This window comes from Ipomoea triloba, chromosome 9 (assembly GCF_003576645.1).
Source record: "Ipomoea triloba cultivar NCNSP0323 chromosome 9, ASM357664v1".
Classification (NCBI taxonomy): domain Eukaryota; kingdom Viridiplantae; phylum Streptophyta; class Magnoliopsida; order Solanales; family Convolvulaceae; genus Ipomoea; species Ipomoea triloba.
The window spans coordinates 20,824,798-20,846,505 of record NC_044924.1 but is presented as its reverse complement, the minus strand read 5'-3'; the positions used below and the strand labels follow the sequence as shown (position 1 = coordinate 20,846,505).

The 21,708-nt window shown below is 34.0% G+C and overlaps 1 protein-coding gene and 1 long non-coding RNA gene across 2 annotated transcripts; both read right to left on the bottom strand.

Moving 5' to 3' along the window:
• Positions 1-12,167: 12,167 nt before the first annotated feature.
• LOC116029955 (putative ripening-related protein 7) lies at positions 12,168-13,414 on the bottom strand. Its single transcript, XM_031272011.1, has 2 exons — positions 13,111-13,414; positions 12,168-12,617 (listed from the first exon to the last, which is right to left on the bottom strand). Exons 1-2 carry the CDS (start codon positions 13,374-13,376, stop codon positions 12,413-12,415), a joined length of 471 nt encoding a protein of 156 aa, XP_031127871.1. The 5' UTR covers positions 13,377-13,414; the 3' UTR covers positions 12,168-12,412.
• Positions 13,415-19,145: 5,731 nt separating this feature from the next.
• Positions 19,146-21,231, bottom strand: LOC116029957. Its single transcript, XR_004100350.1, has 4 exons — positions 21,187-21,231; positions 19,809-19,910; positions 19,538-19,723; positions 19,146-19,228 (listed from the first exon to the last, which is right to left on the bottom strand). It is a non-coding gene; the product is annotated as an uncharacterized LOC116029957 (long non-coding RNA).
• Between the last annotated feature and the right edge of the window lie 477 nt (positions 21,232-21,708).

Here is a 21,708-nt window from a genome sequence, read left to right as displayed (position 1 = left end):
CGAAAAATTGAAAAACCGATCATGATTTTTGACCGCCATAACCGATCGAAACCGACCGAAAGTAATACTATAACCGACCAAAAACTGATCGTCGGTTTTCGGTCGGTAACTGAAAAACCGAAGTTTCGCAAACTATTCAACAATTAATATAATACCTGTAAATTTCTCCTAATTAAATACTAAATAATAAATATGGAAAATTCATATAAACTGCCAAATTATAGTTAGAATATATATATAATTTTAAGTGGTAGAATGATTGTGATTTATATATAACCGCAAAATAACCGAAAAATCGAAAAACCAAAAATTTTTAAAGATCAATAACCGAAACCGACTGAAAACCGACTTTTTTGGTCGGTTCGGTTATCGGTTATCGGTTATCGGGCGGTTAACCGATATTTTGCTCACCTCTAGTTATGATTCATGACTGCAAGTTGCTAGCTTTTTCGTTTATATTTCTTTGATCTTCTTTACAGGTCAGATTGAGTATATATATATATATATATAATGTTTGTATTAGCTTTGCTAGCGCAAGGCTTATAATAAAATCACATTTCTTTCTGTGTAAGTGTGTTATGTGTAAGAACACAAGATCAACTGTACTTGTGAACAGTGAAGCAAGAAGAGACGGTGGGTTGAGTGGCTGGTGGTTGAGTTGCTCGAAAGTGATGAGACGGGAAAAGGAGTCGATTTAAGTTTTGCATATAAAAGGGGCGGAGAACACCGGATAGGGTGTTTGGATGGAACTGGACGAAGCAGGAAAGAAGGAGAAAGATTGTTTACGTACACGGTTGACTGGCTGGAGAAGGTGTTAGAAGAGAAAAAAAAGTCCATGTCAGCATAGATTACTGGTAACTTGTGAGTAACCTGCAAAAAGTTTTAGATGAAAAAAATTTAATGGTTTGTAGATCGAATAATCACTTATGAAAGTACAGGGTGCGGCATGAAGAATCGCTTATGGTTCATGGTGCGGGATGACACTTTAGCCTATAATCTATTGTCGCACTTTATTGTATAATATACTTGCACCTGATATCCTAATATGCTAATATTAGATCACTCTTAACTCTGCAATGTACATATACTTATATGATAATATAAATCATATAAATGTAACTAATTTTACAAGCCTACTGTGTAAATAACTTTTATAGGAGCAAAGAGGCGCATTGAAGGGACCAAAAATTATAAGCGACATGCAAAAAAATAAAAAAAGCAGCCAGAGAAAGTAATTGTTCAAAACTCACCTGAAGATGACTTGGAAGATAGTGAACAACCAGCTAGTGGATATGAACCAGATGTCAATCGTCAAGATGATGAAGAGAGTGAACAACCATTCGCTAGATCTTAACCAGATGTGAATACTCAAGAAGTTGAAGGCAATGAAGACTCCGAGTCAAATGAGGACAGAAACACTGATACCGAGTATTCTGATGCTACTTACCCATCACTATCAACAATGGCAACCCCATACCAACTGACACAACATTTAAAGAAATTAAATGAAGCACAATTCCAAAGTTTGAGAGATATGGGTTTTGATCACTTAAGAGAGCAGCAGATTTCTAGAGTACCTGGGAAGCTGGCATGGTGGCTGCTTAACAACTTTGATGCACGAAGTTGTTCTCTATGTGTGCAAGATGGAAATGAGCTGCACATTATAGAGGAAGATGTTTCCCTAACACTGGGGTTCCCTCATGGAAATATCAGAATTGAGAAAAGAACTAAAGGAGATGAAGACACTACATTAGTTGAGGAATGGAAAAAGCAATTGGGCAGGACGGATCTCTGTATAACACCTACTAAACTATGTAAGGCAATGGTGGGATGCAGGGACAGAGGAGAATGGTTCAAGCGGCATCTTGCCATACTCATTGCGACAATGTTTGTAGAGAGTAACTCTGTAACACCCCCAAATTCTAAAGCCAGAAATAAATCAAAATAAAGGATTTTCTTACTAAAAGACTGAATATAAATGCGGAAGCGATACCAAAACTTAAACAAAGGGGTGCTATGCCACGCTTGGGTCAAAACTAAGCCCAAACGCACAAGCTACAAAGGTTTCTATTTACAACTTCCATTACAATATTCGTTTCTTCAAATCATAACTAACTACAAGACAATTCAAGTCCAATTTACACAAACTATGACATGAACATTTCTTGGGGTTTACAAGTTCTACGCCACACTCTCAACTAGCCACAAGTCCTGATCTTGAAAACATTCGAGGTTTGGAAAAACAAGAGATAAAAAGGATTAGCACAGAAATGCTAAGTAAGCTCTACCCTGCCCCGTAAAATAAATACATATATACTTTTGAAATTAGATATACTTTTTAAATAGGTTTTGAAACCATTCAGTAGAAGAATTTGACTCACAACAGAGGTACATAGTATAGATATTTTCCCAAAACAGTTTCCTCACACACACTACTCAACGATAATACTAGGTTTAATACGAGGTAATATAGTCCCCAAAACAATAAGGTTTACTCTTACAAAATGGTATAACTAGTTTGTATATTATTCACTCATTTTCAAAATAAATATAAGTACGGAGGATTCATAATATAGCATTTCTCAATACTTCTCAATATCATTTAAAAGCATAGCTCTCCAAATAGGTTAAAATATATGTAAGTATAAGGAGGAATTCACATCCATAATGAGAAAATCTATGTTTTGAACTAGCTATATGGATGTGAATTCCTCCTTATACTTACATATATTTTAACCTATTTGGAGAGCTATGCTTTTAAATGATATTGAGAAGTATTGAGAAATGCTATATTATGAATCCTCCGTACTTATATTTATTTTGAAAATGAGTAAATAATCTACAAACTAGTTATACCGTTTTGTAAGAGTAAACCTTATTGTTTTGGGGACTATATTACCTCGTATTAAACCTAGTATTATCGTTGAGTAGTGTGTGTGAGGAAACTGTTTTGGGAAAATATCTATACTACGTACCTTTGTTGTGAGTCAAATTCTTCTACTGAATGGTTTCAAAACCTATTTAAAAAGTATATCTAATTTCAAAAGTATATATGTATTTATTTTACGGGGCGGGGTAGAGCTTACTTAGCATTTCTGTGCTAATCCTTTTTATCTCTTGTTTTTCCAAACCTCGAATGTTTTCAGGATCAGGACTTGTGGCTAGTTGAGAGTGTGGCGTAGAACTTGTAAACCCCGAGAAATGTTCATGTCATAGTTTGTGTAAATTGGACTTGAATTGTCTTGTAGTTAGTTGTGATTTGAAGAAACGAATATTGTAATGGAAGTTGTAAATAGAAACCTTTGTAGCCTGTGCGTTTGGGCTTAGTTTTGACCCAAGCATGGCATAGCACCCGTTTGTTTAAGTTTTGGTATCGCTTTCGCATTTATATTCAGTCTTTTAGTAAGAAAATCCTTTATTTTGATTTATTTCTGGCTTTAGAATTTGGGGGTGTTACAAACTCATTTGGCTATGTGAACACAAATATGATCAAGAACTTTGAGGATGTCACAAAGATAGGTGATCTGAATTGGTGTGAGTACATACGTAGAACACTTGTCAGCAGTAAGGTTGCGTGGACAAAAAATACATCTCAGAAGTTCATTGGACTAATGATATTCCTGACAGTAAGATGCTTTAACAATGACAAAAGGTGCTTTAACAATGACAAAAAAACTAGAAGGATTACTATACTGTAACTAAAGTATATTTTATACATTTTATAGGTTTTTTATGTTGACAGGGTAGTGCTTTACAACAGGCCAATACCTAGGCTATTGCAAGCATTCAAAGGATGGATCACACGACTATTAAACCAGAGGGAGAAGAATGAAATTAGTTATGGTGGCTTTGGATACGGCTACATCGATGAACCACAACAACCCCTGAAAGCCATTCAGCAGAGAGTGAAGAAGGGCTGCATGTAAAGAATGATAATCTTATGTTATGCAACTAGATTATGTTACATGTGCATGCACTTATTAATAATATTGCACACAGAATTTAGTCTCCATACAATACTGAGTGATGTGCAACTAACTTAGATTATGTGTGCATGTATTACTAAGAAATTATGCACACAGATTATTTCTATATGTGACTGATTGTTTTACTAATACATACTTCTACTAATCTTATTTTATGCAACTAGATTATGTTACATGTGCACGAACTTATTAATAATATTGCACACAGAATTTAGTCTCCATACAATACTGAGTGATGTGCAACTAATTTAGATGATATGTGCATGTATTACTAAGAAATTATGCACAAAGATCATTTCTATATGTGACTAATTGTTTTATTTATACATACTTCTACTAATCTTATGTTATGCAACTAGATTATGTTACATGTGCATGAAATTATTAATAATATTGCACACATAATTTAGTCTCCATACAATATTGAGTGATGTGCAACTAATTTAGATTATATGTGCATGTATTACTAAGAAATTATGCACACAGATTATTTCCGTATGTGACTGATTGTTTTATTAATACATACTTCTACTAATTGTAATTCTCATATGTACTAAAAAAAAAAGAACTATATGCAAAGATTTGCAAAGAAGATAAAACTTCTGGCGGCAACAATCCTTGAGGTAATGACAATGGCACAAGAGGCACCACAACGCACAGTGGATGATCCTAATTTTAAACAGATGGTGGAATATGCCCAAAAATTGTTGGGAATACCAAACCTAGAGATTGAGTTAACTCAAGAGAATGAGGAATTTTGGAACAATCCATAATTCATTGTAGCTTTTAATGAGATTGATAATGCAATTGCTAGGAACTGAAACACAATCAAATGCTAAGAGCCAACAACAAAATGTGATGAATGATGAATTTAACACCCCTACTGGACCTTCTACTAACACAACACCAAATCTTACACAGCAGATAACAACTGAAGACCAGACACAACCTGGTGAACAACAGGAGAATTGTTGATGAGGTAATGACACTTTAACAAACTAATTGCATCATTAGTCTATACTAGTTGCAGTTTCTTTTAAATATAGATGCATTTAACACTATATTCAGTTGCATCAGATACTATCTTTATTTGAAGCACATGATAGATGCTGCCACAAGAATCACAACAAAAAGGGCAAGATGATGAAGAACAACATCCTATACAAATGCAGACTGAACAGACTCCAGCGAAAGAACTTCAACGGCCAGAAACAAGGATGGAAAGACGACAAGTCAAGGCCCCAAAAACTCTGAAATCCCCTTACTTAACAAGGCAAATTGACATGAAACGACCATGGACTGCAACTGAAAAAATCATTGGCAAATTGGTTCTGCAAAATGACAATATTGATCCGTAAGAATCTATAACTAACACCTATGTTAGTCATCGATATATTACCATTTCTAATATATATATCTGTAAATTTTGTCTGCAAACAGAACCAGAATAATTTTCAAACATGGTGCATACGCAGTGATTTGGGATGGCATGTTATCCCTCAACAAGAATGAGGAGACTAAGGTCGGAATTATTGATGCTTGGTTTGCAATTCTGAACCAGAAGGAAAATGCTTGTACCAGCAGTTCACCGTGCAGGTTTTTTGCATCGACATTTGTGTGTGTAAGTTTGACAACCACTATAAAGACCTTTCAAAAATAAAATACATATTTGTAACATGCAAACTAACATCTACATTTTACTCCAGCTTTACACAATTGTAGCACCCTATGGCGATGACGCATTGAGATCTAATACATTTTCAGAAAGAATGGACGATGAAATTAGGCTTACAGAAGGATTGAATCTTGAAGTTATTGAGTTGGTAAGCTACAAACAATATATATGCTAAAGTGCACCTAATATATACCAAGATTGCATTAAAGTACATCTACATGTGCAACTAACCTACTAATTGTATGCATTCCAATATCCAACAGTTTCTCTTCCTAATTGTCCACTCTGAACACTACTATGTGCTTAACAGAAATGTGAAGAACAAAAGATTTGACATCTTGGACAATTCATTAGCTGAAAGCCCCAAGAATGAGAAGTATGGAGATGTACGAACAACATTGGTAATGTTACTTACCAAATTTCATATATATCAACACTTTTATTAATTTCAATACTAACAAGACCAAATGATACAGAAAACCATGTTGGCTGACTACTGTCACCTCAAAGAGAACGATGCAAAAAGCAAGCTTGTAAGGGGATTGACACCAGCTAGACTCAGAATGTCATGGAGGGACAACGATAACAAGGTTGACTGCGGTGTGTTTGCTATGCGACACATGGAGACTTATATGGGCAAGGGTACTAAAAGCTGGGAGTGTGGATTGGAAAAAGGAAACAAGGAACAACTAAACAACACACGAGTGAAATACCTAGCTGAAATTGTGAATTCCCAATTAAATGAATACCGTTAAGATTGTATGAAAGATGCTAGGGAGTTTGAAAAAGCCTAAAAGGCCAAGAAGTAACTGATTGGTGGATGTAAGAATTGACATTGGGCTTTTTGTAGTCAAGGTCTCTAACTATGTTTTTTATGTCGGCAACTAGATCTATATGCAGGGCTGTTTTGAGTTGTATATTTTTTAGTTGTCTACGTATTTGCAATGATCACTTGTATGCAAGTACTTATAGTCTTCAAAAATGTTATTAGGTGTGTACTTATTCAGTAGGTACTTGCATGTATAATTGTCTACAAGTGCAGTTACAATTCTCTAAAAGTGCATGTATACTTTTCTAATAGTGCATGCAATTTTTTGTATTAGTGCAGGAAGTTTGCACTATATAAACCACTGTTGCAAAAATCCCTGTCTAGGTGTCCGCCTAGGAAGCCGCCTAGCGCCTAACTCGGCCGACTGGGCCGAATTTGGCCGAGTTAACTCGCGCAACTTGGCAGAGTTAGCCGAGTTAACTCGAGCGAGTCGGCCTTGTTAATTTTATTATTATATTTATATATATTTAAATTTATTTATTTATATAAGTAAGAGAAGTAAAATATATATATATATATAATATAATATAATATATGACACACACTACCCACACACATGAATTAATTTTTTATTTTTATAGGTGGCCGCCTAGAACCGCCTAGGTGCCACCTAGACCGCTTAGGCTCTAGGCGCTAGTCTACCGCCCGACTAGCGCATAGCGCCTACTACAACCATGATATAAACACCTATTTTCAGAACTAGTGGATTCAATGCAACAAGTTTTACTTATAAGAGCATGTAACTATATGTGCTAGTTTAATTAAATTCATGTAATTGTGTGTGTGCAAGTAGTTTAGGTTATATGTGCAACTAATCGTCCGTGAATGTGCACCTACACTTGCCTGCCCACTAAAGCTAAACCCCTAATTAAAGACCTAAAACCTAAACCCTAAACACTAAACCCAAAACCCTGAACCCTTAACACTAAACCCTAAACCCTGAATTATAAACCCATAGCTTTGCGTGCAAAAATTATGGAAATTGTGGGGTACAAGTACTTTAGGTTATATGTGCAACTAATTGCCCGTAAATATGCACTAAGATTTGCCCCAGGTTAAACCCTAAACCCTAAAACCTAAACCCTAAACCCTAAACCTTGAACCCTAAGCCCTAAACCCTACACCATAAACACTTAAACCCTAAATGTGCACGCAAAAATTATGGATAAGTGTATGGTGCAAATACTTTATGTTATATATGCAACTAGTTATCTGTAAATGTGCACCAAGACTTTCCTGCCTAAAACCTAAATCCCAAAACTAAAAACCCTAAACCCTAAACTCTAAACATTGAACCATACAACCTAAACCCTAAACCCCTAACTGTACATGCAAAAATTATGGAAAAATGTAGGTAGCAAGTACTTTAGGTTATATGTGCAACTAATCACCTGTAAATATTAACCAAGATTTCCCTGCCTAAACCCAAACCCCACAACCCTAAACACTAAACACTAAAACCCTGAACCCTGAACCCTAAACCCTGAACCCTTGACTATGCATGCAAAATGTATAAAAAGATATAGTGTGCAGGTAGTTTAGCTTATATGTGAAAGTAATCTTCTCTAATTGTGCATCTAGACCTTTCTGCAACAAAATGTCACTCAAGGTTTACTCTGCAATAACTATAGACTATAGTTGCATTAAGTAAACAATATAAGTGCATATAATCTTCACTATTATGGCAACGAATTGAATTTGCATAAAGTTTTTACACAATTTTCAGAACTGAATCATCCAATCAATGCTAAAACACCTTCCATATCTATTATGCCACAAGTATAAGAATCAGTCATAGTCATATTTTGATAATAGAATGTAAAAAAAAAAAAAATTGCATTTAAACTATCTATGAGGGACATTGTTTCTTCCTCAGTACACAATTCCTACTATCATAACCAGGTTTATTGCAAGTCTTGCAGGTCCTCTCCTTCTTACTTTCTCCAATAGCAATCTCCTTGAATCCTTTAATGCACCTACCACTCCCCTTATTCTTTGCTTTCTTTTGTAGAAGAACAAAAACTTCGGAAGGAACAAAAGAACCACAAATTGCCTCAATGATTGACATCTTACCAACAACAGAAGAACAACAACCTGAGTCTGATAAAAGCATATCTTTATGCTCCTTAATGATCTGAGAAAACATTTGCAAGCGATCCATATCACACTGAACTATACTAATACAACATTGAATATTCGACCAAACAGATTTCAATAACACCGACTTTTCATCAACACCTTTCCATTGATCGACAACAACACCATCAATATCAAAAGTCCGACCCAAAGATGCATCCTTAGTCCACCGCTTAACTACATATCTCAACGAAATTGAATCCAATTTCAAGTGTTTAAAAACTGCAAAAATATGCCTACACAGTAGCCCCACCCTTTCAAACATTTTGCACCCACATGAAGCAATGACCACCACAATATTATGCACGACACTAAAAACTCGATTGTCTCCATCTTTAATTTCATAGTACAAAAAACTTTATCCTCCCTAACATTTACAACTCAACAACTAAAACATGCTGCACAAATCTCATATTGAACCTCATAAAATATAGTAACAGCATACACATATGCAACATGTTTCTCCATGGACAGTGGTGTCTTCAAATCTGGAATACTTACCTCACAATCACTATTGAGTTTATTAATAGAGTAGGGTTGAATGTCAATAGCACGATCAAAATGCATAAAAAAAATTCAACCAAATTGGACTAAGGTGTAGTAAAACAACCAAACAAACTATTCTCACTCTCAGAACGTGTAGTAGTCCTAATTAAACCATTTAGAAAAACATCCCTAAAATATGCAGGAATCCAAAACTGAAAAATATCAAACAATTTCACAAACCAATTATGCTCCACCAACCCAAATTCCTCCATAACTATATTTCATTGATGATCAAATTCAGTTGGTTCCAACATTTGATTCCATACAACGGAATTAAGCTTTGCCCTAAAAGACTCATTTTTACTCAAGAGGGACCAACCTTATCTCCTACCTTAGACATAATATGCCACATACAAAACCTATGCTTAGCTTCTTTAAACACACATGGAAATGCAACCCTCATTGCTGGGTCTTGATCAGTTACAAACAATGATGGATCACTACCCATCGCTTCCTTGAATTTCTCAAACAACCACACATATAACTCAATATCCTCTTTTGTCAACAACCCAGCACAAAAAGTAATACACTTTTTATGGTTGTTTACACCAGTGAATTGTGTAAATACCATATCATACTACCTAGAAAAACAAAGGTCAAGTTTTGTCAGATACTACATGCACATATAGTGCAACCCTGTTGCATCTATAGCTATATATACTTGCACTATAACAAAAACACCTTACCAATAACATAACAGAACATAATATTTATACACTAACATAAAAAAAACTAACCTGTTTGTCTGATATGTAGCATCAAATGACACAACATCACAAAAAATGGTAAAATTCTTCCTAGAAACAACATCAGCCCAAAAAACCCTGGATAATTGATCATACTCATCAACATCAAATGCAAAGAAAAGAGCTGGGCATACTTCTTTTTTCTTTGAAATTAGTCACAACCATCTGAGCATCAACACTGGAACAATATGAATTTATGTCCCTTTTAATATTTCAAAATTTCACACTTGTTGCACCAACATTTGAGAAACTACCAACCATCCCCTTGAACAACCGAAAACTCTGCACTCACCCAATGTTCGCTTTTACACAATCAGCAACAAACTTCATATGACCAACACCAATCTTCCTATTCCCCTTAAGAAATTGTCTTGACAATAATGAGGACAATGAATGATTGTGACGCTCCTCAAACGAGTGAATAAATACCGTTACTCGCATATCTAAAACCAACACGAGCCCTACACCCAATCCTATTCGAAATTCTCCGCCTCTTTCTAACAGAACACTCAACACCATCTAATTCTGTTGCTGAAGAGTTATCCATACTAACAACATTCTTAAAACCCTCCATACTACAAACAATATATTTCCAAACTATCACCCCATTGCTAGATTTTTTCATCGTACTGTGTCAAACATCAAACTCCACAACTGAAGCATACTTAATATAAAATGCAACACCAGAATCCAAATCAGGAAAAACCTTCCCAACAACAGGTTTAACCGAATCTTCACAAACAGGGACATGATATTTTGTCAAACAGGAAAAATATCCAAACAATAAGAACCACATTCACCTGTGTGTCCAACTACTTTAAATTAATGCACCATTATGTAATAAATGCAAAAAAAAAAATGTATAACTCCTGAGACTCTACCATAAACTATATGCAATAAATAATTAGTGCAAGTACTTAAAACACAGTAAGCATGTAAATGATAATAATGTGCACCTAGTACTAACCAAAGATGCATCTACTTGAAATCAACAAAAACTAAATATTACATACTTAAGTCATACTATGCACGTAAATCATATAAAATTAAATTAAAGATGCACCCAATACTAACCAAAGATGCATCTACCTGGAATCAACAAAAAACTAAATACCCAAACGATAAAATAAATACAATTAAACAAGCATTGCACCTACTTATAAAGCAATATGCATATAAATTGTGTACACAATGCATCCAATACACAATATATATGCAATTAAAAATAACTTGCGTATTTACAAAAGCAACTAAATTATAACAAAAATGCACCAGTTATCTACGATAAAATAAATACAATTAAACATACACTGCACCTACTTATAAGGCAATATGCATATAAATTGTATAGATAATGCATCCAATACACAATATAGATGCAATTAAAAAATAACTTAATTATTTACAAAAGCAACTAAATTATAACAAAAAATGCATCCAATATTGGTAACAATGCACATAATACACGGACTCAAAACACAAACAATACCTGACTCCATTGCGATCGTATAAGCGAACAGCAATCGATGAAGAATTTGAAATTGGTAAACACCAACTGGGAACTCCTACGCGATCAACAAACTCAGACCCATTGTTGGCCGAAGAAATTGGTAAGGAAGAATTGGGACGCCTATGCAAAACAAGAACTGTGACTCCTACGCGATCAACAAACTCAGAACTGTTGTTCGACGAAGAATTTGGTAAGGAAGAATTAAGACGCCTATGCGATCACAGGAGGTGTTATGCGAATGAAAACGCAGACTAGTGGCGCGGGATAGATCACAATAGCATTAACAGATTAGGAAATAAAAAGCAAAAAGACAAGAAACCCCTTATCGCCGGCTAGACGCGAAAAATCCTGAGCAACTACTGACGTTGGATGAAAGATGATCAACGGCTTGGGTTTGTTCTTATTTCTTACCTGAGCGCGTAGTACGCACGTGAACGGAATCCTATATATATATCACCTAGATTGGAGAGGAGGGCAATGGGAGCAGTTTCCCTTCCTCACCCCTTCCCATTCATTTATATATAAAGAGAGTAGTATGTAACTTATACGGAGTATATAAAAATAGAATGGATATACAAATTGTTAGAACTTAGAAGCTTATGTAACTTGTTTGATCCTTTAAATTTTATAGTATCTATAGGATATTGAATTGGTTCAAACTCTACTTTTTCTTTAATTTCCTTTTACAAGTGAAAATTTATGGATCCGTCCTTACTTTGAGAGATCATGCAACTCCAAATTCGAAATCAAACCAACTTTTATTGATTATTTTACAAATGTTTTATTGAAAACGGGAAATTTCAGGCCATAGATTATATATATATATATATATAACCAAAAGTCATTGGTTATCAACTGCCTCTGCAGCATTATTCGAAAGGAAAACATGAAACCCAGTAATGATAGATGGACTGACAATGGGGTAATGGATCCCTATTTTTATAGGGACCGCGACGGCCCTAGTGATGGCTCAGCTCAAGCTAGCTAGTCGTCAGTCCAGGTTACATCAAGCTCACCCCATTGATGTTTCGGGACGCCTAAGGCCTTCCACACTGCTTTTGAGCCATCAACTATGTTAGCACGGCATCCCCGGTTGGAGTCACACTCATCCACAACCTTAGCTCTCACGCTCCTCCCGTTCCCGTGGATGTTGATATGGCGATGGCAGCGCTGGCCGTGGTTGTACCACCTAGTGAAAAGCGCCACAATCAACTAAATTAAAAATATAGTAAAAACTCAACAAACAAAATTCTATCTCATACAAATCTTAAACTGTAATTTCTAACGGAGTTTATTACCGAAATGGTCCCTCGACTATTGTGAAATTACCAATTTGGATCTCGACAATTTTTCGTACCCAATTAAGTCCCTCGACTTTGAAAATTTTAACCAATTTGATCCTCCGTTTATTTTGCCGTTAAAATTGGGACCAAATTGGTAATTTTTCTATAGTCAAGGAATCAAATTGGTAGTTAATTTTTCACTGAAATGGTCCCTTGACTATAGCAAAATTATCAATTTGGTTCCAATTTTAACGGCAAAATAAACAGAGGACCAAATTGGTTAAAATTTTCAAAGTCGAAAGTCTTAATTGAGCACAAAAAATTATCGAGGACCAAATTGATAATTTTACAATAATCAAGGGACCATTCCGGTAATAAACTCTTTCTAACCGTACCAACCTACTGGAAAGCGCTACGATCAAGGTGTCATCGGAATGGAAGTGGCCGTCACACTCAGATGGACCGCCCCCATCTCCGCCCTTTTCGAAGCTGTTTATGGTAAGAACCGCCTTCTCTCCGGACACATGATGACCACCAGGCAGGCATTTGTGGCCTTTTTTGCCGCCATGCTTACATCTATGATGTCTAGCCTCGAAGGGATATGCTGAAATGGCAAAGACGAGAAGAACAAGAAGAGCGCCTGCTACTGATCTCAAGTTTCTCATTGATCCTATCCTACCTTCTATTTGTTTCTGTTCTGTGGAAAATGCATGTTTGGTTTATATACAAGTTTGAGTGCATAACATGCCAAGGGTTTTTGTAAGTGATGAAACTTAAGTTACCCTAGGAATTGAAGAAATATCTTTGTTTCTGGGTTGTTCTGACAATTTTTTTTATGAAGAAATTCTAGCTAGCTGTCAGCTTTCAATCATAAAGACAAATTTGCTGTGTTGATTAAGAATCTCCGAACCAAGGCTAGTTCATTAATGCTACATACTCGGATCCAAGAATCTCCAACATAGATTTAAGCTGAGGAATCATTTATTTATGGCAAAAACAATTCTGTGAGACAAGTCTTGGACCAAGATCAAAATTTAATACTGAAAAATATAATACTAATCAAAAATAAAATGTTTGTTATACAAGGAAAAATTAAATACTTTGAAAAATATGTAGTACGTACTTTTACATTTTGATTTAAAAATATCACAGTTTTCCTCAAAAAGTATTACATCTCCAGATTTTTAGAGTTAATTTAATTTTTGGTCTAAGATGTATAGGTATCAGCCCACTTTTAGTTTTTTTTTTTTTTTTTAAATACAATAGTTATACAATGGACACGGGTCCACCTTATAAGGTGGAGCTATCACAATTTACATAATGAATGTTTACAATTTAAATTGTAAGTATTTAGTTGTGAACATTCAGTATATAAATTGTGAAAATTCAGTATGTAAGTTGTGTATTTTGGACCCGGGTCTATCTTGTAAGGTAGATCTTAATATTATTGTGGCAAGACCATTTTTTGTCCTCTATCAACAAAATAATTTAAATGTTGTTAAACACAAAGACATTTTGGCCTTCAATTATGAGTTTTTTTTTCAAAAAATAAACATAAAAATTTAGTGAGTCAAACCATTTTGTATAAAAAGAAGAAGAAGATTGAAACACTGCACCATTGTAATTAATGGCATTTCAATGATTTTGTTAACAGAAGACTAAAAATGATCATGCCACAGTAATACTAAAATCAATAAAGATGTTCTTATAAAAAAAAGACTAAAACTCTAAAAGTAGACTATACCACCTATATCATCTAATGCAACACAAAAAAGCAAATCACTATAATAAAAGCTTAAAATTAATCGAATCACGCTAACTTATTATAATAATAATAATAATAATAATAATAATAATAATAATAATTTTTGTACAAGTGCATTTATGTCTTTTACATATATATTCCATTTCTATTTCTTTAACCAACCAAATGCTGGAATACAATTCCTAAGTCTATTCCTTTCGCGAACCAAACGCTGGAATACAATTCATATTCTATTCCTTACTTATTACATTCCTTATGAAATAGTATTCCTATTCTTTTAAAATTCATTACGTGAACCAAACGTGCTGTAAATGTAGGGGTAAAAATGAAATTAATTCTTTTACAATATATAAGTAATAGTAAATTACCAGTGCGATGAATTTTACAATATATATATATATATATATATTACATTTTAATTTTTACACTATACGTATCAAGAACAACAGTAGCCTTGATGAGTATTACAAGAAATACTTTATTACTAGCTACATTTTGTGGGTTAGTATATTCGAATTGATTGTATCGGTTATTTAGTTTGACTACAAGACAGTCATTATTACTTATTAAGAGATTGGATTTAATTTTTTTGGCCGGTCTTCTCTATCACAGTCCAAACTAATTTATAGTAACAAGAAGAAAAATTAATAGGTAAACTTTGACAGCAAATAAGGACGGCAAATTTTACTGTGAAACATGATATAAAATGGTGTCCTTTTTTTAACGAAAAAATAGCCACCTATTCGGTGTAATTAATTTTGTTTGTATAACATATTCAATTTCATTTTAGATATATATATATTGTAGTTCATGTCAGCATAACTGTTATCGAATTTCATTTTATATATACTGTTGTTTTATTACAACACCACTAAGTTATAATTCTAATTCAACTATAATTTTATTAGACAATATACAATTAAATATGTGAAACTGCTATTCAGTTTTATTTAATATACACTGTAATTTAATTACAACGCAACTAAAATATCATTTTGATAGGCTTCCACCGCCGGCCTCCGGCCGGAGCTCTAATGGAGCTTTGAGCCGGCGGTTTTGGTCACCTTCTACGTTTGCTCTCGCTCTTCTTCCGCCTCGGCCACTGTCGCAGGTCCGTCCGCCTCCGACCACCGCCATAGATCTTCGTCTTCCGTTTTCTTTCCCTTTGAATAAAATAATAGTAGGTAGGTATTGGGGTTTGTGTTGGTAGTCTTGAACTCCCAACCCTACTTTGACTTTACCTACTTTTTATTTTCTCTATTATTGTGTTTTCCTCTCGTTACTTTCACGAACATTTTTCATCTCGTTACTTTCACGAGCTTTTCATTTTCATTAGCATAAATCGTTTAGTTTGGTTTCGGCAAGTGTTGATTTTATCCTGGGCGAGCAAAAAAGAATGATGACGAAGACCCAGATTTTTTATGAAGCTTTAAGCTCCTTGAAGGAACATAGCTTCCTAGTTATGAAACAGTCTGCGATTCAAGTTTTCTATAGCATAGTTAGAAAAGTTGTTTCTATGTCTGACTGTAAGGAATGGTTTACCATTTCATTGATCGTTGATGTAAACGTTTTATGTTTCAAAAAAAAATATCATTTTGATATAAATAAAGTTTTATTTGATTGACAATATACACTCAATATGTGAGACATGTTATTCAATTTCTTTTTATACATACTGTAGTTTCATCTCAGCACAACTAAAGTATCATTTCAATTCAACTACAGTTTTATTTGACAATATACACTCAATGCATGTGAGACATGTTATTCAGTTTCATTTTATACTATACATACTATAATTTAATTTCAACACAACTAAAGTATAATTTCAATTCAATTACAGTTTCATTATTTGATAATATAAACACAATATGTGAGACAAGTTATTTAGTTTCATTTTAAATATTTTATATTTTCGTTTTGTTCAGAACACACTAAAAATACAGAATTTGTTAAATATAACCGCCGCCATTTCTTACTTAATGAAACTGCGCCGTTTCCGGACCATGGTCCACCGTATAATAATTGAAACTAAATAAGGACAGAAAGAACGCAAACCGCAGTTAATTAGTGGAATATAATCTTTGTTAATTAGTTTTCTATAGTTTGGTGTGTACTTAGTTAACAACTTACACTACAAGAAAATTGTCCATTCGTGAGAGGTAAAACTGTTACTAATAGTTCAAAAACCATTATAAAAGACTTTTAATGACGGGAAATTTACCGTTGCGACCCGTCGTTATATCTTCCGAGGATAAAAACAATTAATGACGGAATGTGATACCGTCTTTAGTGAGCATATAGTGATAGTATATTTACCGTCACCAAAATGTTCTTTTTGTGTCGACAAGGAATCCCGTCATTAATACAACTATTAACTAGCATAATTTCCTCTCATGTATTCTTTTAGTGATGAAAAATCTCGTCATTAATATTACTATTTACTAGCAAAGTTCTCTCATTATATTAAATTTTGTCTGTCACTAAATGTTATATTTTATTGTCAAATATTATTTTTTCTAATTTTAATTCGTATATATTGTTGTTGCTCATTAAATATTAATTTTTTAATACATTTTTTTATCATCGACATTATACTACTGTAACTATAGATATTGTATTAGTACAATTTATAATTTACAATAATACAATCAAAGTAAACTCATCAATATATTAAGACTTCATCATCAATACTAAAATGAAATATTTCACACAACTTTGTAAAAACTAAAGGCAAAGAAACTAATTATAGCTAACAAATAGCCATAGTAATGTATCTGTTGGCTATTTTAAAAGGTGAGAATGTACAAATAAACATTTTTAGTATAGACAAAAACAGCCCCAAAGCAAAAATGTCCAATCTACTTCATACAAAAAAAACATTTACTTCCGATGCCGTGTTAGGTATGCCATACATTTTTCATCAATAGCTTTGCCACCTGATAAATAAAAATAGCCAACGATGATATACTCAGTATAATTGAATAAATAATAATTTGAAATTAAATATCATGCATACACTTTCACAATTAAATGTGTATATTAAAGCATTTAACTGACAATTAAACCAACCCAACCAACCACATAGATGAAGAGCCAAGAAAAATGTAGTGTGCAACTCAAGTTATATATTCTCAAATAAAACTCACAACTCAAGTTATATATTCCCAAATAAAACTCACAACTCAGTTTTCAAAAAAAAAAAAAAAAACTCACAACTCAAATTAAAAGACATTCGATGCTAGTGTTAGTGTACCAAACTGTGCATTATGGACGAATGAAGATAGATGAAATATGAATATTTACCTACTCGAACACAACGAAAAGGGAATGAAAATGACAAATACCTTCAATCAGAGGACATACCTTTATCTACAAGTTTATCTGTGAGAGAAAGTTGCATGTGCTGCTTCTAAAAAGGAACAGTCCATTGACTTACAATATTTGACTCCTGCAAGAAGAAAAAGTAATATTGTTTTGCCTTTGAGGATGATTACAAGATGATGATCGATGCCCGCTTTACTTTTAGTGTGAGATAAACTCTAAAGACGCTAAGACGTACTCGTGCACTTTTTTGCACGCTTGGTAGTCGGTGCCTACTTTTTGATACCATAACGTATGTTATCCAGTAATGATATTGGACTCTGGCTAATTTGGAGTAGTGTAGCTGTTATTGAATCTACTTGTTGTTTTATTCATAGCACTATTACTACTATGTGAGTGTGCACTACTGCACTGGATAAAGAAGTCGGACATGCATAAAGAGGAAAGCCAAGGTAATCTACAAAGGGTCAAGTTGCTATTCCATCCTCTTCCAATTCCTGCAGATAATGCAATGATAAAGTTATTCATTATCATCAAACTTTCTCTCTTCCATCAGCAGCCATTTCTAGTTCATGTGCATTTGTGAGCCACTTTAGTGATAGAGCTCTTTTATCAGATCAAGATGGTGGATAAGGACAAGAACATTCAGAAACTCACAGCCGCTACCATGACTTCACAGAACATATTACAACTATCCTTTTCATTAGATTGTCATTTTACAATTCTTTGCAGCACATCATATATTTCATGACCTCTAATTAACAGAAAGAGACATAATAGATAAGCTCAAGTTTGAACAACTATATGGGGTCATTGATCGGCTATTTTCTTGATTATATTTCTTCCATATCAGGAAAACTTGTCTTTCGAAAGGATTTCTATTCAGAAATTTAATTACCCCATGTCTAAATAAATATTTGAAGGGTCAGAAACATACTGTTTGTACGGATTTTTTCCGTCTCTATTTCGTGAATATTTTTTATTTTATTTGATAGTTAGCTACGGATTTACTACAATATTTGTCTGTTGCTAAATTTTAATATTTTTAAAAAAAGTACCCGCTAATTAATTTATTTCACATACCTACATTAAACCTATAATATAATAAATTTATCAGCTAATTAATATCGCATACATGCAATAAACCTATAATATAATGCATCAATAATATAATTGCAAAATATATTATATTTAAATATTCATACTCATTAGCAATAACAAAAGTAAAGTTACTATGACAAAAACTATTACAGCTAGCTACTGGACTAAGATCTTGAACATCAGGCCTCTGCCTATTTCCATGTCGACCCAAAGTGTTGGCAAAAAAATTATGAAGCTCGGCAACAATTTTATCGTCTAACTGCAAAAGTATTCTCTTGAGCTTCCTAGCACCATATGTGAAAGCACTCCGTATCGTATAGAAATTTCCTGCACAAAGCAATCCAAGATGGAAATCAACACGGGCTTTGGGTCACTAATTTGAGTTTAACAGTTTTGTTAGGACGATATCATAATTATCAGGTTAAAAGTTTAAGACTTAGGGTTCGCAAAATCAAATAATATGTACACTTATGCATGCATTGCATTCCTCGGTATCGGCATGAATTTATCATGATCAAATCTTCAGAAAGATGTCAAAGCTTCAACATACAATAACATTTGATATAAGGGAGCACAAACAGGACAAAAACCATGGAAAAATAATAATTAGTGAATAAAAAATACAAATTGCATTACCTTTGCTGACACTACGGCCAAGATTTTTATTTTCCTTCAGAGGATCAACTATGGTAAGATGCTTTTGTTGAAAGGTTCTGGAGTTCATGTCATACCGTCTTGAAGAAACAGAAAACATTTTGACACAATATCTAAGAAAATCATTGTTGAGCAGTAACTCACCACCATCATTTTCAGGAACCTCAACTGCAAAAGGAACATGAAATCATCTTGATGAAATAATGCAAAGAAACATATAATGACAGACCACAGTTAGCAAGAAGTTGCTTACCCACAATTTCTGGCAAAGATGATATGCGAGCAGGACCAGTTAAACAAATACAATATGTTCCCAGTCAAACTTGCTAAAGTAGTCCAAAAATTTGTAGAGGACCTAAAAATTTAGCATTTTCAATCATTAGAGTTTCCAAATGCGAATAAGAATGCTGGATATGAACATTCAGTGTGAGGTTTGGACATTTGGTTTCAGGAAGTTTAATAATTCAACAGTTTCAATTATTATAATCAGCTCACTCAGGTTGTTGGGTATAAAATAAAACCATAACTAATAACCACAAAGTAATGCGAGTTTTAGTTTCCACAGATCAGTAGATCAGAAGGTTTGGCTTGGTACAACACTTTGTCTAACTTAGTACAATGTTTGCAGGTATGAAAACAAACTTCAAAGAAATAATAAAATACAAAACAAAAAAAAATTAACACAACATAAAGTTTTAAAATTAAACAAGTAAAATCACATTCGTGTGTATGTATAGATTACAAACAGGTGTCTCTCTGTATCATGGATTCATAACTGGGTATAGATATATTTAACAGGTGGTTCAATTTTTACAATAACGAATTGTTAAACCATAATAATAAGCTCTATGTCTTTTAGGTTTTAAAAACTAAAACCCCAGAGACCACCTATTTGATTAAAAGAGATGTCAACAACAATATTTTGTACAATACACTTCAGAAGCTTGACCTGTGCAATAAGAAATCCAAACATCAGGAGAGAATTTTTGAATTTAAGATTTAAAAAATAAAAGAAGCTGAACTGTAAGCTAGGAGCAAGTGATCATATATTCAAACCCAGTCAAACTTGCTAAAGTAGTCTAGCTACACTACTAGTCTAGCTAGCTGTTATTACTAGGGATTTAATTTGTTAGCATAGTGGTGGTCTGTTGTATTACCACAAAGCTGGGGAAGCACTGTGATAATTCCTTCTCTCAAAAAACGCATAAACAAATACCCAACCTTAAACATTAAGTGACAGCCACCACATTCTAGTCTGTTAATCTGTGATCTCTGTGTATTAGATTAATGCCGAATTCAACCTTAAACATTAAGAAATTGAAGATTACCTCTCCAACCTCTAAAAAGCACTAAGCATAATTAGATTAATGCCGAATTGAACATTAAACATTAAGAAACTGAAGATTACCTCTCCAACCTCTAAAAAAGCACTAAGCATAATTAATAAACCCAGGATTAAACCCAGGAAAGTGTGAGAACAGACCTCATTAATTTGTTTGTTTTCTAAGAATTGATTCTGTGCATTTGGAATAGATAGGTCGCGGACATTGAAAGCATAGAAGCAAGATGTATTGAATCATTGAAAGCATAATAAGCATAGAAATTCCGTAACAGATGGAAGAAAGAGTTACCGGAAGCAAGAAATTCCGTAAGCGGCAGTGGAGAGGAGAGGAGGCAGAGAATACAGTATATCGAGGATCAAATTGGTAATTTTTCTATAGTTAAGGAACCAAATTGTTAGTTAATTTTTCACTGAAATGGTCCCTTGACTATAGCAAAATTACCAATTTGGTTCCAATTTTAACGGCAAAATAAATAGAGGACCAAATTGGTTAAAATTTTCAAAGTCGAAAGTCTTAATTGAGCACAAAAAATTATCGAGGACCAAATCGGTAATTTTGCAATAATCAAGGGACCATTCCGGTAATAAACTCTTTCTAACGGTACCAACCTACTGGAAAGCGCCACGATCAAGGTGTCATCGGAATGGAAGTGGCCGTCACACTCAGATGGACCGCCCCCATCTCCGCCCTTTTCGAAGTTGTTTATGGTAAGAACCGCCTTCTCTCCGGACACATGGCCACCAGGCAAGCATTTGTGGCCTTTTTTGCCGCCATGCTTACATCTATGATGTCTAGCCTCGAAGGGATATG